The 19,511-nt window shown below is 45.9% G+C and overlaps 1 protein-coding gene across 1 annotated transcript; it reads right to left on the minus strand.

Annotated features, from left to right (window-relative positions):
• Window positions 1–929: 929 nt before the first annotated feature.
• Window positions 930–18,211, minus strand: APOD (apolipoprotein D). The gene is made up of 5 exons (XM_012448971.3): window positions 18,124–18,211; window positions 12,642–12,792; window positions 6,457–6,578; window positions 3,324–3,412; window positions 930–1,353 (listed from the first exon to the last, which is right to left on the minus strand). The coding sequence occupies exons 2-5, from the start codon at window positions 12,759–12,761 to the stop codon at window positions 1,118–1,120; spliced, it is 567 nt and encodes a 188-aa protein (XP_012304394.2). The 5' UTR covers window positions 12,762–12,792; window positions 18,124–18,211; the 3' UTR covers window positions 930–1,117.
• Window positions 18,212–19,511: the final 1,300 nt, after the last annotated feature.

Consider the following 19,511-nt stretch of genomic DNA (forward strand, 5'->3'; position numbering starts at 1 on the left):
CTCAGCCTCCTGAGTAGCTGGGACTACAGGTACACGCTACCATGCCCAGCTAATTTTTGTATGTTTAGTACAGACGGGATTTCACAATGTTGGCCAGGATGGTCTCAATCTCTTGACCTCATGATCCGCCCACCTTGGCCTCCCAAAGTGCTGGGATTACAGGCATGAGCCACTGCGCCTGGCTGAGATTCTGTATTTTTCAATGCCTGGAATGCGATTGGGCTTCTGTAAATATCAGTTGAATGAACAACACATATATGTCTTTTTTTTCCTTAAAAAAAAACTCCATATCTTCTTCCTCACAGATTCTCCTCTTCCTTATAGAAAGCCCAAGAGCGGCTCATTCTTCAGCCTGACTCTGAAGACCTGAGGAGAAAGTAAACCTTTCAAGGAAACTGCCCGGCAGAGACTCAGAACCCCCAAATCATTCCCCTTGAAAGGAGTATCTACTCCAGAATGGGGGCACCTGGATTCAGGTCACCCAGAATATGCCTTTGCCATCAGCTTTCCCCTCCCAGAAACAGGATTGTTACCTTTAAACTAAGACTATTCAGTGCTTGTTTTTTTTTCAACATAACTGCTTAAGCATTTTTTTTTTTTTTTTTTAGAGGCAGGGTCTTGCTCTGTTGCCCAGGCTGGAGTGCAGTGGTGCCATCATAGCTCACTGTACCCTCGAACTCTTGGGCTCAAGTGATCCTCCTGCCACCACCTCCTGAGTAGGTAGCACAGGTGTGCTCCGCCATGCCCAGCTAATTTTTATGAGGTCTTGCTATGTTGCCTAGACTGGTCTTGAACCCCTGGCCTCAGGTGATCCTCCTGCCTCAGCCTCTCAAAGTGCTGGGATTACAGGCGTGAGCCACCATGACCAGCCTGTTTAAGAATGTCTAAGCATAAGCTTATAATGAAAAACCCACAATAATTAATCCAACTTGGAATCTACTGTGAGCACAGCAGGTCAGCAACAAGTTTATTTTGCAGCTAGCAGGGTAACAGGGTAGGGCATGGCTAAGTGTTCAGGCTTGTCAAGGCTGACTGGTTTGTCTTTATGGGCTAGGGTGGGGGAAAGCAAAGCGGAAGAAGTAACACGAAGTGGACGAGGCCTCCCTGTAGATCCTGGTTACGGGAACTCGGGGCAGTTCACCTGATCTGTGACCATCATTTTCTCAACAGAAATGTTATTAGAAGTCAGGATATTTTTCAGAAAGGCCACTGTTTCTAGAGGGAGATAAGAGTTTCTTCCCAAGATCCAAGCATAATCCACGTGAAAAAGCTGGATGAGGTTGGTACAGGAGTACACGAGGGCATAGTTCTCATAGTCGGTGGCCAGGACCCAGTACGGTGCAGATGGCATCACTGAGGACCCGAGGGAGGCAGCGTTATAGGAGGGAGAGGCAAGAGAAACCTCAGGACAACACAAGAAGACTGGCCCAGACAACCACCCACCAAGCCCCTCCACCTCTGACTTCGTTAATCCAGAAACAGAAAGACCTGTGAAAGAAGTTAGGAAGAAAGCCTAGGCTGTTTCTAACTTACCTTTCTACACTGTTGGTGCTCTGCCTGCCTGTCTGCCTGACTCACCCAGAGAGAGAGAGAGAGAGAGATAGAGAGAGAGAGAGAGATAGAGAGTGTGTGTGTGTGTGACAGTCATCTCCCATCTGCTATCTGCACATTTCAGCTGCTCTGTGTATTCCCAGCTGGACTGAGAACTCTTAAGCACTAAGTGATTTTGGAAAAATATATCTCCAGCCTCTGCGAGCAGCGGCATCATGTCCCACCTGCACACAGCCAGGCGTGCACATACTATCTTCCTCTCATGGTCAGCTCTCAACAATAAATATACCCAGATACAATACAGAAAATTTCCACGTGTCTCTCTTTATTTGAAAACTTTGACAGTCTCCTATTGTTTATGGAAGAAACTTTGAGCCATCTAATGTGGCATTCAAGGCCCTTCCTAACCTCATCCCCCACTCCATGTATGCTCTCAGGTTCTAGGCCTTTTTATTCAGGCCTTCTTCTTTTTTCTTTTACCCCAAGATGGAGTCTCGCTCTGTTGCCCAGGCTGGAGTGCCATGGCGCGATCTCGGCTCACTGCAACCTCTGCCTCCTGGGTTCAAGCGAGTCTCCTGCCTCAGCCTCCTGAGTAGCTGGGACTACAGGCACAGCCACCACACCCAGCTAATTTTTGTATTTTTAGTAGAGACGAGGTTTCACTGTGTTGGCCAGGATGGTCTTGATCTCCTGACCTTGTGATCTGCCTGCCACGGTCTTGATCTCCTGACCTCGTGATCCTCCCTCCTCAGCCTCCCAAAGTGCCCAGCAGGAGAGGAGATCGAGACCATCCTGGCCAACATGGTGAAACCCCATCTCTACTAAAATACAAAAATTAGCCACGAGTGGTAGTGCTCGCCTGTAGTCCCAGCTACTCGGGAGGCTGAGGCAGGAGAATTGCTTGAACCTAGGAGGTGGAAGTTGCAGCGAGCCAAGATTTCGCCACTGCACTCCAGCCTGGAGATAGAGTAAGACTGTCTAAAAAACAAAACAAAATACTTCCTCTCTGCCCCACTCTAGGAACTTGACTGATGTGGGTTGGAGGAGTGGCAGGGGTGAGAAGTGGGAAGTGGGGAAGTAGTTTTTGTCGCTAATGACTTTAGTGTCTGCCCTGCAGGTGGGAAAGGGACTCTCAAGCAATCTGCATGTTAGAAAGCCTCAGGGGTTCTGGGTTGAACTCTCTAGTGTATCTACATCAGCAATAAAACTAATATTTGGTGCTTTCTCTATTGCCTGTGTCCATTCCTCAGTTAGCTCAGAACTCAGATGCCTGTCATTACATATCTCATAGGCTCCCCAACAACGTGACTGGAAAGTGTCAGAAGCAGGATTCAAATTTGCCGTCACTCCTGTCATCTCTTGCCTCCAAGTTCTTGCACAGTGCAGATTGTTCTGCTAACACCTGCTAATTTTTCGGGCCTAGTTTCCTCTGGGAAACAAGGCTGAATTGGGTCTTCTACAGCCCATCCCTGTGTACACCTATTTGTGTTTCACCTGTTGAAACACTGGCTAGTTACAGTAAATTGCGGGAGCACGTGTCAGTATCCACACTGGGATAGCACGTGTCAGTATCCACACTGGGATGGGAGCTCCATAAGTACCAAGGCCAGCTCTGCCTGGCTCATCATGGCAACCCTAGTGCATGACATGTAGTAAATACACAACAGATAATTATGACACTCAGACGTCTCAGGAATTCTCCAAGCCAGGGTGCTAGCCTTCATTTGCATATTTCCTGTCCCTGAATCCTCCTGGGAAAAGTGGATACTTACACCAGAAAAACTTAACTCCCAGCTTGGCAGGCTCTGTGAGGTTAACCTGGGTGGCTTCACCTTCAATTTGATTCACAGTTCCATCATATCTGCAATGATTAAAAAAAAGAAAGAAAGAAAAGTGTGGGGATCCCTCACCAGCGTAGAGACCCCTCCGTGTCTCCGCCATGACGGGGTTTGAGCCCAGACACATTTCCCTCCACTGGGTGCAGTCGAGTGAGGTGGCTACAGGAGGACGTGGGAAATGTTAAGCTTGCATAGAGTCACTCTCAGTTCACTGCTCCTAAGGCATGACTGAAGTAATGCCAGATTATTGTTTTTCTCTTGAAGTCACTGTTCTGGGCTAGTTCTATGACTCTGTTTACCCATAATCACTGTTCTATGACTCTGTTTACCCGTAGTCATAGAAGCTTGAGATCATTCACATGTCACTAGAAAATTGCTACCTTCCTGATTTATTGTTTGTCCCACTTGTCTTGACATTATTTTCTGTAACAATGGATAAGAGGATAATATTTTGTGACCTTTAGGTAAACTCACATGTTGCCCCCTCCCTTGGTTGCTTTGTACCTTCCTTGGTTACTTTGTAACTTTCTGTTTTCCCCCGATAATGATTCTGTTTTCCCCCGATAATGATTCTGTAAGAAGACTGATGTCAGTTACTGTATATAAAACCATATATAAGCTCCTGTGCACAAAGAATAAATCGCTGATCTGAGCACAGCTCATTCCAGACCTCCAGACCCATTTCTCTGTCTCTCTTTTCTTCCGCGCACTCTCTCTTCCAGGTATTAGGACCCTCTTGCTGGTCAAGAGATCCCTAGCAGATGTGCCGATCTCATGGCCAACGACAGAAAAAAGAAAAACAACTCATTGAAAGTCAAAAAGCAACAAAAGGCAAGATTTGTGCCGCTAAGGACCATGACAGCCAACACTGATTTCTGGTAAAAGAGACTCTCAAAGGCAGGCTAGACCCTAGCTCTATACCCTGCTCTTTCCTTTGTGACTGTCTCTGTGGCCAAGCAGGGGAAGAGAGCAGCGGGGGGATAAGAAGCAGCAATTGACATGCTCCAGGATGGGATAGTATGTTAGGCCCTTGCACCTCAACACTGTCTTTTGGATTATCTGCAATGGCCCCAAAGACAACTTTCTGCTCCCAGGCTCCAAAGAGAGGGAGTAAAAGAGAATGGAAAAACAAACAAAACAACCCAATACACAACGAAGATTCACCTTTTTTTTTTTTTGGAGACGGAATCTTGCTCTGTTGCCCAGGCTGGAGTGCAGTAGCACAATCTCAGCTCACTGCAACGTTTGCCTCCCAGGTTCAAGCAATTCTCTTGCCTCAGCCTCCCGAGTAGCTGAGACTACAGGTGCTTGCTACCATGCCCAGCTAATTTTTGTATTTTTAGTAGAGACGGGGTTTTGCCATGTTAGCCAGGCTGGCCTCAAAATCCTGACCTCAGGCAATCTGCCCGCCTGGACCTCCCAAAGTGCTGGGATTACAGGTGTGGGCCACCATGCCTGGTAGATTCACTTCTTTTAAAATGAGAGGGACCAAAGGAACAGAAGAGGATGGACTTGATCACTGAAAATAATGCAAAACCGGGAAACACAAAAGCATTTCCCTTCTTTGGGCCTCAGTGATATCATGTGACATCGCGTGTCCCACCAAGGCGTGAGTCCTGAGACCCCTTTTAGTTCAGCAAGCCTCTAAGTGACTGTGGGGTTTTCAGTGTAGGCCAAGTAAAAGGAGACAGTGAAGAAATGTTTACTTTATCTCAGTGATTCTCAGGTATGCCCAGATCACAGAGACATTAAATGTGAAGAAATATATATCTTACAATTAATGCCACCTGACAATAATAATTAGCAGTGTCATTTTTTTCTTAGTGGTATATAACACAGTGGTGTGTCTTAAAAGCTGTGGACTTAGAGTGGATGCGATACGTTCACCTCTTTGAATGGGCCTGCCCCCATTTCTAGATGACTCCTAATGGCCCTGTGAACTTGGGAGAAGGGGAGAGGTGTGGAGATGGAGTTAGCAAAGGGAGGGTGCTAAGGCATCGGTGCTCTTCCTAGGAAGCCAACAGAGGAGATAATGTCTGTTCATCAATCTTCAAGGCAGTGCAGGGAGGCCAACTGAAATTAGAGCAGTCGTATGTGTCAGAAAGTCAGTAGGTTGATGCTATGGTTAGTGGTGGAATCAACAGGCCAGGGAGTTTGGGAAATGAACTCTGATGTTCCCAACTACGTTCTTTGTTTATCACCATGTAAGGCTGGAGACCGTTCTCTACTCTCTCATCTGGATTTCAGACAGCTGGGGAAGATGGTCTGCGTCTATCTGCATATACTCACTTAGCAACAAACCAGTCTCCTCCCACCAGACTCTGCCCTCTTCATGTCAATTGCATTTTGCTCCAGAACCAGTCTCTGACCATGAACTCACAACATGTTCATGGAAAAACTGCATTTGTATTTTCAAGAGTGGAGGGTGGGTTGGAAGGAGTTCTTCCTGGGGTTCTTTTTAAGTTTATGTTTGCTTTCCAAAGTATAACTTTTGGGATTAAATTTGATATGTTTAATCAAATTTAATATGTTAGAAGCCCTCGGTTAATAGAAATGTCCACTTCTAAAGGATATCCTGTTTACATAACCTAGAGTGTGAATATGTATGTATGTGATTCTTGCTTAATAATAAAAGGAGTTTTCAATAGATTAAGTTGCCTAGAAATGGGATGAACTGTCCTGGAAGGTGATGAGCTCCCAGTTCCTGGAAGTATTCGAACAAAGCTGGATGCTCTGTCAGAAGATGGTATCAAAGGGGCTTCTCTCCTGGACCGGAGGTCAGAGGAGATGGTCTCGATGTTCTTTGCTACCAGAGTATCTATTTTGCAGTGAGAGCAGACACCCTGTCAGTTTGTGCCGCTCACCCAGCAGGTGGTGGTGGAAACTCGTGAGTGGCTCCTAGTTCTTGCCATCCTTGCCTGCCAAAAGCTTTCCTCTCAATTCCTGCTAGGAGCAGGCAGTCCAGACCCAGCAAGGTCCCCATCCTCCCTGACCTAGGCTGCCAGACACCCAGTCACTCCGGGTCAGCCCTCCACAGTCCCAGCCCCGGACAGCCACAGCCACTCACCTCAACTCCCGGTTTAACACTTTGATGTTTCCATTTTCCATTAGCGAGTAGTTGGCCTGGATGCACCTTCCTTTCTCAAAGGTCGTTGGGATCTTCTCAATTTCGTACCATCTTCCGAGATACTGCGGAGACAACAAGCAGAGCAAAACCCTGTGGTTCTCTGGGGAACTGCAACCTCTTCCCCATTGTTGTCCTGCAGAAGAGAGCCCTGTCCTGGGGAAGCCAGACAAAATGGGCCTCATTGTTCCCAGCGGCAACTGGGCAAGAGATTGATTGCAATAAGAATCCGTGAGTAGGATAGGATGTGTGGGCGCAGGGTGAATGCTGACGGCTCTTCTCAGTGTCTCCTTCAGCCAAAACCTCTGTGAAATTCTAGACTCTGTAAAAAAACGGGATGATGGGCGGTACCTTTCATCTGAAACAGTGCATGATTCTACAAGTCATCTTTGAATCTTGTGCAGTCAGATGTGTTCGCTGTGGGGAACTAGGACTCCAGAGTGCATTGAAGTTTCCTCATTTGACCCTGAGTAGGGAGTTGGTCACCAAGGCTTTCGGAAGGTGATGGGGATTTGAAAGACCTGTATCATGCTTTCTCTAGGGCCTTGCGCTCCATCCAGACTTCAGGTGTATAGAGTCAGCTTTAAAGGAAGCTGCCTCTGTGTGGGGAAGGTCGAGGGAACCAGGCCCTCCCAGGCTGCCTGGCACCAGTTGCAGGAAGACCATCCCAGTTTACAACCTCTGTGGAGGGCAGTATCTAGCAAAGCTAGAAATGCATATTATACTCTTTGACTCAGCCATTTCACTTCTGGGAATGCATCCTCCTGATGTAAGAAATGATGTATGCATAAAGTTATTCATTACAGAACCGTTTGTAATAATACAAGATAGGAAACAGCCTATCTGAGCCTTAGTAGGGGGCCGGGTAAGTAAATGATGGCATATCTAGACAATGGAATTTTATTTCCTCTCTTTCAAAAGAGTGGTATGCAGTGATTTCCAATATTTAATGACAAAAGAGTCAGGTACAAAATAGAGTATTATTAAGCTACCTTTTATCTAGAAATGGAGAAAATGGTTATGTTGGTTTTCTGTTGCTGCTATAATAAATTACCACAAGCTTAAAACAGTACAGATTTATTATCTTGCACTTCTGTAAGTCAGAAGTCTGACACGGGTCTCGCTGGGCTGAACTCAAAGTGTTGGCTGCGTTTCCCTCTGAGAGCTCTAGGGGAGGATCAGTTTTCTTGCCCTTTCCAGGTTCTACAGCCTGCTTACATTCCTTGGCTTGGGACTCCCTTCCTTTATTTTCAAAGCCAGCAAAAGCAAGTCAGATGCTTCTCATATTGCATCTCTCTGACTCTTACGCCATCATCAAACCTCTCTCTCTGACCACAGCTGGGAAAGATTCTCGGCTTTTATGGGTTTATGTGATTAGATTGAGCCCCCCTGGATAATCAAGGCTAATCTGGACATCTCAAGGATCATAACTTTGATCACATTTGCAAAAGCCCTTTTCCCATGAAAAGTAACACTCACAAGGTGAGGGCGTGGACACCCTTGGAAGCCAGTATTCTTACCACAGTTATTACGTGGTAATAACCAGTCAGCCCTCCACGGCCCTGGCCTACACATTTGTTTGCACAGGTATATACTATCTGTAAAAGTTACACAATAAATGGTTTTTACTGGTTGCTCCTGGGGAGGGAAACGGAGGTACAGAGGTGAAAGGGAAACTTTATGTGGTGTATTCTTTTACACCTTTAGGATTTTGAACAATGTAAATATGTTCACCTAGTCAAAATACTAATTGAAAGTATTTTAGAAACTTAAAAACAAAAAGAGATGTGCTCACCTTCGAAGAGCGTACTTGAAAAGAGAGCCTACTGCAAACAGGTGGCGGTATTGCTTCAGCCACGTGGGGTTTGGGGTTTGTTTCTGTTTTAGATTTCTTAGGATATATGCTTTCTGCTCAAATACATACCACATTCATGACCATAAATTTCTACTCACTTATTATTATTATTATTATTTTTTGAGACGGAGTTTCGCTGTTGTTACCCAGACTGGAGTGCAATGGCGCGATCTTGGCTCACTGCAACCTCCGCCTCCTGGGTTCAAGCAATTCTCCTGCCTCAGCCTCCCGAGTAGCTGGGACTACAGGCGCGCACCACCATGCCCAGCTAATTTTTTGTATTTTCAGTAGAGACGGGGTTTCACCTTGTTGACCAGGATGGTCTCGATCTCTTGACCTCGTGATCCACCCGCCTCGGCCTCCCAAAGTGCTGGGATTATAGGCGTGAGCCACCGTGCCCGGCCCCTCTACTTACTTATTAAAGCACAGCTTTCAATTAAAGCCACTGAACTTAACATTCATTTAAAGCATCAAAGAATAAGGTTAGAGGTTAACTGGTTTCATAGACATTCTCGGAAGAAGCTCCATTTTATACGGTGCATTCAAATGTGTTCTATTACTGTTAAAGTGACTTTAGTGTCCCACAGTAAAAACCAAGGAAGCATGATTTTTCAGAAAAAGAAAACTCAGAGCTTCCTCCTGATCTCAGATTATTTTTGCAAAGGCTTCTTAATCTTTTCAGATCTCTGGTCAGTATTTAAAAAGAATCCTACAAAAGAAGAGGTAAAACTCTATCTATTTGCAGATGACATATAAAATATCCTAAGAAATCTAAAAGAGAAACAAACCCCAAAACTATTAGATCTAACGAGTTTAGCAAGGTTATAAAATACAAGATTAATATTCAAAAATCTAATCTATTTCTCAGCCTGGCACAGTGGCTCATGCTTGAAATCTCAGCACTTTGGGAGGCCAAGGTGGGTGGATCACTTGGGATCAGGAGTTGGAGACCAACCTGGCCAACATGGCGAGATCCCATCTCTACAAAAAACACAAAAATTAACCAGGCATGGTGGCAGGTGCCTCTAATCCCAGCTACTCGGGAGGCTGAGGCAGGATAATCTCTTGAACCTGGGAGGCAGAGGTTGGAATGAGCTGAGATGGTGTCACTACACTCCAGCCTGGATGACACCGTGACAGTTTGTCACACACACACATGAATATATATGTATGTGTATAAATATATGTATATGTGTATATGTATACTTGCAATGAACAATTTGCAGGTGAAATTTTAAAAATTCCATCTACAATTACATCAAAAGAATAAAATATTTGGGAATAAATTTAACCAAAGAAATGTAAAACTTATACTCTGAAAACCGCAAAATATTGTTGAGAGAAATTAAAGATGATCTAATTCAACGGAAAGATACACTATGTTCACAAGTTAGAAGACTGAATATTGTTAAGATGGCAATACTCCCCAAATTGAACTTCAGATTTAACATAATCTGTATCAAATTCCAACTGGATTCTTTACAGAAATTGACAAGCTGATCCTAAAATTCATATGAAAATGTAAGGGACACAGAACAGCCAGAAGAACAAAGTTGGAGGACTCATATGCTCTTATTTCAAAACTTACCTCAAATCTTTGGTTACTACAAAGCTATAGTAATCAAGATTGGATGGTACTGGCATAAGTATAGACAAATAGATCAACAGAATTGAGAGTGCAAAAATAAACTCTCAGGTATACAGTCAATTGATTTCCTATAAGGATTTCCTACAAGAATATTATTTGGCCATAAAGGGGGATATAGTATTTATCTCACATGCTACAACATGGATGAATCTTGAAAATGTTCAGTAAGGGGCCCGGCGTGGTGGCTCACGCCTGTAATCCCAGCACTTAGGGAGGCTGAGGCGGGTGGATCACGAGGTCAAGAGATCGAGACCATCCTGGTCAACATGATGAAACCCCGTCTCTACTAAAAATACAAAAAATTAGCTGGGCATAGTGGTGCGTTCCTGTAATCCCAGCTACTCAGGAGGCTGAGGCAGGAGAATTGCCTGAACCCAGGAGGCGGAGGTTGCGGTGAGCCGAGATCGTGCCATTGCACTCCAGCCTGGGTAACAAGAGCGAAACTCCGTTTCCAGAAAAAAAAAAGAAAATGTTCAGTAAAAGAAATCAGTCACAAAAGACCACATATAGTATGATTTCATTTTTATCAAATGTGCAGAATAGGCAAATTCAGAGACAGAAAGTAGATTATTGGTTTCCTGGGGCTGGAAGGGTTGGAGGGGAGATGGAGACTCTGTGAAGGGGTATGGGGTTTCTCTTAGGAACACTGAAAATGTTCTAAAATTGATTGTGGAGGTGATGGTTGCATAACTCTGTGAATATACTAACAATTGAAAGTGAAAAGCTGCTTTAAACAAGGGAATACATGGTCTGCAAATTGCATCTCAAGAAAGCTGCTATTTTTTAAATCCTGCTTTAATTCTCAAAGGACTTTTATAAATACAGATCAGTTATCATTTCCAAAGTGCTTTGGGATTTGTATCAAAACGCTAAACTATAACTCAGATTCCTTGGATCTTTTCTTTAAAGCCTCCCTGTGGTCTATCAGAGTTACCTGAATAAAGGGATCAGCCCTTATGAGGAGCAAGTCAATGTAGACCAGTGTACTCTATAATAACCTTTTCCTACCACACCCGTGCTCCTTCCCCTACCAGCATCCCCTCAGAGGTCCCAACACTCATTCACATTGAGGTGCAACTGTATGATAACAACTTCAATGTTACCATTCTTTTTTTTTTTTTTTTTGAGACGGACTCTCGCTCTGTCACCCAGGCTGGAATGCAGCAGTGCAATTTTGGCTCACTGCGATCTCTGCCTCCCGGATTCAAGCAATTCTCTGCCTCAGCCTCCCACTAGCTGGGATTATAGGTGCCCGCCACCACGCCTGGCTAATTTTTGTATTTTTAGTAGAGACAGGGTTTCACTGTCTTGGCTAGGCTTGTCTTGAACTCCTGACCTTGTGATCCACCTGCCTCGGCCTACGAAGCATGAGCCACCGTGCCTGGCCAGTTGTTTTTTTGTGGTGGTTGTTTTGGTTTTTTTTTTGAGATGGAGTCTCACTCTGTCGACAGGCTGCAGTGCAGTGGTGTGATCTTGGCTCACTGCAATCTCCGTCTCCTAGGTTCAAGCGATTCTCATGCCTCAGCCTCCTGAGTAGCTGAGACTACAGGGGTGTGCCACCACGCCCAGCTAATTTTTGTATTTTTAGTAGAGACAGGGTTTCACCATGTTGGCCAGGATGGTCTTGATCTCTTGACCTCATGATCCACCCGCCTTGGCCTCCCAAAGTGCTGGGAATACAGGCGTGAGCCATCACACCCAGCCTTACTGTTACCATTCTTAAAGGAGATCCAGACCTTCTCCTGGGGAGAGGAAGTCTTAAGGGTGAGATTCTAGGCTTGAGTAGCAACAATGGGAGCCTGTGGGTCATGTCTACCAGTAGCTGCCTCTTTCTGCTGCCCCCTTCCTTTCCCCTCCCGCAAACCCCAGGAAGAAAGACCGTCCATGGAGGAGCTGCTTGCATTGATGACATTTTAGCTCAGGTAACAAGAAAGCCCCTTGGGGAATTCTGGCCTTTCCTGGGCCCTGTTTGAGTGACCTTTGGGTGCCCTGCACTGCTGGGAAGCCTGGTTTTGAATCCTACTTGCATTTACCAGCTATGTGAGCTGGGGAGGGAGATTCCGCTGCTCCATCTGTAGAACAGGGATAATAGCTCTGTAGCAGCTATTGTGCTTCCCAGGTCCTGTATCCCCTCAGCCCACCTCTGAGTTCACTGCAGTCATGGCAGGCAATTCTCAGACACCACCAGCCTCCCACCTGAGACCCTGTGTCTCTCCTCTGCCAGGAGGCTTGGCTAGAGCCAAGGACGCTCCCATGGCCTGCTGGTAGCAGCTGAGGGACAATCGGAGGGGCATCCTCTGCCTGTCCTCAGAGGGTGCCCGGTGTGACTGACCCTGACTGTCCAGGGTGACGGCTCAGGAACGCACTCTATTGCTTCCGTGCTGTCTCCAACTTGCTTTCCCACCCACTCTCGTGCATCCTGGGATCATCCTGGGATCATCCCAAGCCTCTCTGCCCGCAGTCTTTGTCTCAGCAGGAGTCTGCTTTGGGGAAACCTCAAACAAGATAAATACCTGTCCCAAGGTGGACAGTGGAAACTAAAGCAGCATAATTAAACTGAACCTTGTAGAATGCTTATTCACATCAGAGGCAGCAAAACAAAGGGAGGTTCGCCTTTTACCACACCTTATTTACGTCAAAATTCTCCTGCACCGGAGGCGTGGGGCATTTCCCAAGATGAAACGTTTGTCCCTCTGCGGCACCGAAGAGGCCAGCCAGTGCGAAAAGCAGCAGCAGTAGCATCATCTTCTTGGGGCTGGGTGGCTGGAGAAGGGACCTGGAGTTGGGGGAACACAAAGCAGCTGGTGTTGTCATTCTGAGCATTTTTTTTTTTTTTGAGACGGAGTTTTGCTCTTGTTGCCCAGGCTGGAGTACAGTGGCTCGATCTCAGCTTACTGCAACCTCTGCCTCCCAGTTTCAAGTGATTCCCTTGCCTCAGCCTCCCAAGTAGCTGGGATTGCAGGCATGCACCACCACGCCTGGCTAATTTTTTTGTATTTTTAGCAGAGACAGAGTTTTACCATGTTGGCCAGGCTGGTCTCAAACTCCTGATCTCAGGTGATCTGCCTGCCTCAGCCTCCCAAAGTGCTGGGATTACAGGCATGAGCCACTCTGCCCGGCCATTCTGAGCTTTCTAAGGCCACACAATCATGAAGCAAGATTCCTGTGGCCGAGGGTCCGTCTGTGGGTGGCTCTTCCTCTTCTCTCCTGTGCTCATGGGACCCCTCATACTGCAGGGGACACCTGCTCGTCTGCGTTGCTGTGAGGCCTTCATCAGAGCCTCTGCACTTTTAGCAGGGCGCTCTCTACCTGGTATTACAGTTTGTTGGATTGATTTTGCACCCTACTCTCACCTAATTGTGCATCTCCCAGGATGGGCACCGTGTCTGGTTCTCCTTAGAATCACCCATGGACCTCAAAGTATCAGCTCAGTAGATACTTGTCGAATGAACAGAAACAACGTGGAGGGGCTATGTGAAGTGGGGGATTAAAGCCTCCAAGAACTATGAAAGATACAAAACCAAACCACACCTTGCCCAGCACCTAGCGTCCTCTGAGATTCACCAGGGAGATGCCGCCCTGACACCACCCCTTCCCCTGCCCTCATCTTGCTGGGCTGGTCTACCAGTCCAAGAGTACACTTGGAAACCTTAAAGGGAGTGGTGTGCTGGGGACTCCAGGGTCACCCTAGCCAGGTTCAAACTCTGACTCTGCCCCATACTACGTATAACTGTGTTCATTTATGCCTGAGCTTCTTTGTCTAGTAAGTGGGAATAATAATCATTCCTATCTCATGAATTTTTGTGATAATTAAATGAGATAATATAGAGAGAGTATTTAGAGGAGTGTCTGACAGAGTAAATGTGCAATAAATGCTAGTTATTGTTACTATGAAAAACAGAAAAATGATGGTATTTTCTAGAATTCTTTCTTTTCCTTCTCTCTTTTTTTCTTTTCCTTCCTTCCTTCCTTCTTTCTTTTTTTTTGATATCCTGTTGAGGGTTTTGTTTATTTTTGAGATGGAGTCTCACTCTGTCACCCAGGCTGGAGTGCAGTGGCACAATCTCAGCTCACTGTAACCTCTGTCTCCCGGGTTCAAGTGATTCTTCTGCCTCAGTCTCCCAAGTAGCTGGGATTACAGGCACCTGCCACAACTCCTGGCTAATTTTTGTATTTTTAGTAGAGATGGGGTTTCACCATGTTGACCATGCGGGTCTCAAACTCCTGACCTCAGGTGATCCACCCGCCTCAACCTCCCAAAGTGCTGAGATTACAAGCATGGGCCACTGCGCCTGGCCCGCTGAGGGCACTTTTCATAGGTGAAGTACATCAAATCAGAGAAGGACTGTCAGCTGATGTGTAACTGTGCAACAAGCATTTCAACCCCATGAGTCCTTTGGCAGCAGAAGCTGGCTTTGAAGTGGGGCAGCGGGGCAGGGAGCCAGGCTGCAGAGCTGTTTGCAGGTTCTGGGCATTTGACGTTCCTCCCTGTTTCCTTCACTGACTTGGTTTCGGTTTCTTCCTTTTCTGGTGACTCCTTGCCTGTAGCTTGCACATGAGCTATTTCCAGCTCTCTGCATTTCTCCCTGTAATGATGATGGCTGACGCAATGCAAGCAGAATGTTCTCAGATCTGAGCATTTCAAAGGATGTGTCATTACAAGAATAATTATAACTGCTTTATTATGAGTCTCGAAACCTCTAAATACCCTTTAATAATCAATAGTTTTTTTTTTCCTGGAGGTTTTGTTGCCTAGTTTTCAAAAGAACAGTTATATAATGAGCAGCTTGCCAGCTGGGGCTGCGGCGGGGGGAGATGGTTGCTGAGGCCCCTTCGAGCGAGTCTGCAGCGGGGCCGCTTTCCTTGGTCTTTGAGGCTCCATTTCTCATCAGCTCCGCCACCGGGTAAATAACACCTGTCTTTTAACCTTTTGGGGGATGACAAATTTATAGCAATGCAGCTTAAACCCACACACATTTGCATCCATTCTCAAGAGATTTTGAGTTCTACTGAGTAGGCTCAAGCTAAAGTCCTGGCCCAGAGGATCGAAACTGGCCACACGTCATGCACGTTCTACAAGGTCGCCCACACTGGACAGGACCTTAGAGGTCATCTATCTAGCCCTACTCCCAAGGTGTACAGATGGGGAAGCTGGGGCCTGGAAGGGGCAGAGAGCTGGGACTTGGGCCCTGTCTCCCTGTCTCTGATCCGCAGCACCTGAACCTGCTTCTCCCGGGCACCGTCGGGGCCTTTCAATAAACCGCTGCCTCTGTGACCTGATGAGCCTCACCACCACATGACACTTATAACAAAAGTCACTTCTCCCTTTTACTCTGACAAAATGTTCTCTTGTGGGCTGAAACATATTCTTTAGCCCTGTAGGAGGATTTCAGAACAAACCTCCTTGATTGCCTCTCTTCCAAAGAAGCCTCGTCATTGCAGTAGTTTTATTCCTGTGGTTAAAACTCCTTGTGAGAGAAGGGTGGACGGCATCCGTTGTATTTTTCAATGCCCTTTCATTTTAACTCACTCATTACTTATTGAGCATGTTATTAATGTGCACTTAAGACTTTGGGTAACATATGGATTATATATGATATATATTTGCATCTTCTTCTGCTATCAATAGGAAGATTGTTCTAATTAGGAGTTTAAATACTTTACAAAACAAGCATATTTAAATATTATTATTATTACTATGTTTGAGAAGGAATCTCACTCTGTTGCCCATGCTGGAGTGCAGTGAGGTGATCTCAGCTCACTGCAACCTCCACCTCCTGGGTTTAAGGGATTCTCCTGTCTCAGCCTCCCGAGTAGCTGGGACTACAGGCATGTGCCACCACACCCAGCTATTTTTTTGTATTTTTAGTAGAGACAGGGTTTCGTCATGTTAGCCAGGATAGTCTCTATTTCTTGACCTCGTGATCCACCCACCTCGGCCTCCCAAAGTGCTGGGATTACAGGCATGAGCCACTGTGCCAGGCTAAATACTATTTTTGGCCGGGCACGACTCACGCCTGTAATCCTAGCACTTTGGGAAGCCAAGATGGGTGGATCACTTGAGGTCAGGAGTTTGAGACCAGCCTGGCCAACATGGTAAAACCCTGTCTCTATTAAAAATACAAAAATTATGCCTGGAACAGTGACTTATGTCTGTAATCCTAGCACTTTGGGAGGCCGAGGTGGGTGGATCACCTGAGGTCAAGAGTTAGAGACTAGCCTGGCCAACATGGAGAAACCCGATCTCTACTAAAAATACAAAAAATTATCTGGGCGTGGTGGTGGACACCTGTTATCCCAGCTACTCAGGAGGCTGAAGCAGGAGAATCGCTTGAACCCGGGAGGCGGAGGTTGCAGTGAGCCGAGATCACACCATTGCACTCTAGCCTGGACAACAGAGCAAAACTCCATCTCAAAAAACAAAACAAAAACAAACAAAAAAATCACAAAAATCAGCCCGGTGTGGTGGTGCGGGCCTGTAATCCCAGCCTCTCAGGAGGCTGAGAGACAAGAATGGCTTGAACTTGGGAGTCAGAGGTTGCAGTGAGCTGAGATCGTGCCACCGCACTCTAGCCTGGGTGACAGAGCGAGACTCCGTCTCAAAAAATAAAATAAAATAAATACATATAATTTTTAACTGAATATGAGGTAATTTCAAAGCAATCCTACTAAGGTTACAGGGCATCCACCTTGGGCCTGGCACTAACTGCAAATCACTGCTCTGCATGCATTACGCTTCCCCACAGAGAAGTCCTGGCCTCAGGACTTTAAGTGCGCTATGCGCTCAGTCTCCACAGCACCTCCTCTGCAAGCTGTTAGGGACAAGCTGCCCCTGAAAACCCCCTCCGCGCACTGACCTCCCACTCTGATTGCTCAGCAGCTGCATTCCTATCTGGTGCCACAGCAAGGCTGCCAGACATACTAAGATTGAGATTGAGCAAAGCCTGATTACAGCCACCTGGACAGCGCGGAGTGTGTGGAGGAGGTCGTGGAAAACAAACCTTGTTTAAATTCCTGTTTTACACATAGCTGTAAAATCCTGTTTTTTAAAAAACTGCCACCACAAAAGTCACAGGATGGTGTATTATAAGTCTGTCACAAGCTAAAAAACTATCTTTGTGTTTGCTACAAGCTGATAAATTACCTTGGTCCTGAAACTCCCTTATGCCCCTCTCACCCCATACAAACTGCTTGTTTTGTGGGCTCAGGGCTGCCTCTTCTGATAGTTACGGAACAGCCCGGCAGGTTAATAAAACTTGTTTGCCTGATATTGGGTCTACTCTCCTTTCTCTCGGCTAACCTTATACAAGTGACCTCTGCTGACGCTCTTTGTACCAATGGATTAATTTGTCCTGGTTACTTCCTGATAAACTCCCAAGCCAGAGTGCAAGCCTAGGTCTCCCAAGAGCCCATGTTCTTAGTGCCTATGTATTACTGTGGACCGAGCCCCTGATCTCAAAGGTCTGCAGAACATGAAGGACTAGATTTTGAAATTTCACCTCATAAAATAAAATATGTTCCAATAAGTAATTAGGTCTCAAAGACTCATTTAGCCATTAACTAGAACAAGAAACATATCTCCCAAACACAACATCATATGCCATATTGTTAAATGCATTTTCTAGTCACACAATTAATTCCAGTTTCCAGATTATTCTACTGTGATGCGCAGTTGGATAACTCACTGAGAATTCACCTAGTGCAGCGTTTATGCATGGAAAAATTCCTTATTGTCCAACGAGGTTTGGTTTGTATTTTTAGTAGAGACAGGGTTTCACCGTGTTAGCCAGGATGGTCTTGATCTCCTGACTTTGTGATCTGCCCGCCTCAGCCTCTCAAAGTGCTGGGATTACAGGCGTGAGCCACCGCGCCCACGTTTTTATCTTAGGCCTGTTGCTTAGTGTATCTGAACCTCAGTTTTATCACCTGAAAAATGGCTCTGATGATACCTACCTTGGACATTTGTTGGAGGCAAAATGAGAACAAGTCTAAAGCTACCGACACAAGCTCTCAATCAGTAGCAATTAGATGTAGCTGCAAAGGCCTATGGAAGTTTCTATTTTAGACTTTAGTATCATAATTGAAACGGTTAAAACTAAGTACGTACCTTTTCTATCAAGATGAAGGCAGTATCCACGTGCAAAATCATCTGATTTGAGACGCCTGTCTTGATGACTGGCCTCTCCCAAGCTGTTTTATAAGCTTCATTGGGTCTTTGATGTTTACTTTTCATGGGTGCCACGCCCCCTACAGCCAGGAGGGCCGGCCTAAAAGCTTAGTCTGTATAAAACACAAACACAAAGATGGGATGTTGTGTCCATCCTCCTCCCCCAATTTCCTTCACAGCTGCTCCCTGAAGAAGAAATGAGATATTGTTTTCGTGCGTGTGTGTGTGTGTGTGTGTTCGAGAAAGAGAGAGAGTATGTGTGAGAGAGAGACAAAGTGTGTTTTCATTCAAAACATTTCTTTTTTGCTGTGTGGATTTTCTAATTTATTTATTTATTTTTTTGGTGCAGAATGCACTTTGAAGTTCCAGCAGGACGTGTTGCAATGTTTTCAAACATCTGGTATTTATTTTTCATTTTTGCTTAAATGAAAAATCAACAAACTCATTTCCTGAAGTGGAACACGGACTCTGACGTGGCTCAGGTAATGAAGCAAGAGTTACGAGTCAGAGCCGGCTTCTCCGGGGTCCTGGGTGGCCCCCTGACTTCTCTGAGCCACAGTTTCCTCGTTGTAAGCAGGGGCTGTCATTTCTGTCTCCACCAGAGCTGGATGTGTAGGGGAGACGCCAGTTCTCTAACAACCGGGGCTAAAAGTTGAGAACGCAGAAGACGTCTTCTGCAGCTCTGTTCTCTGTCCCTTTAGGACCCTCCTAGCCACCTGTTCAAGGCAATCTGTCACTGCGTGAGAGTGGGGGTCGGGGTGGGGTGGGCAGTGTGGACTTAAACCCAGGGATGCTTTGGTCCAGCCTTATCTCTCCTTGTGGAATGAAAAACTTTGACTCTTGGGAACGAGATTCTATGTCTGTGTGATAGGCAGGAGGTATTTTCAGACACATTTAGATAAGGCAGTACCTTTGTAGTAGACTTAGACTCCTACATAAAGCTCATTTAAAATATGTAAGCAGCAGAGAGAAACGTACAGCACTGAGCCTACACACATGCAAACAACAGCAGCAGGTCCCTAACGTCCCAAACATTGTGAGTGCTTTCTTTGAGATGTTCTTTTTTTTTTTAAAGATGTGGTTTCACCATGATGGCCAGGCTGGTCTTGAACTCCTGACCTCAGGTGATCCACCCACCTCAGCCTCCCAAAGTGCTAGGATTACAGGCGTGAGCCACTGTGCCTGGCTTCTTTGAGATGTTCTTTACCTTTTCAGAAACATAAGAAATTCTTATTCCTTCCCAGGGCCTGCCTCTTGCTGTCCTCATGGAATGCCTTCCCCTCAGAACTCTGCGTAGCTCCCTTCCTCTCTCCAGGTCCCTGTTCAAA

The sequence above is a fragment of the Aotus nancymaae genome, unplaced genomic scaffold, assembly GCF_030222135.1.
Source record: "Aotus nancymaae isolate 86718 unplaced genomic scaffold, 86718_ANA_hifiasm-v0.15.2.pri h1tg000067l, whole genome shotgun sequence".
Lineage (NCBI taxonomy): Eukaryota > Metazoa > Chordata > Mammalia > Primates > Aotidae > Aotus > Aotus nancymaae.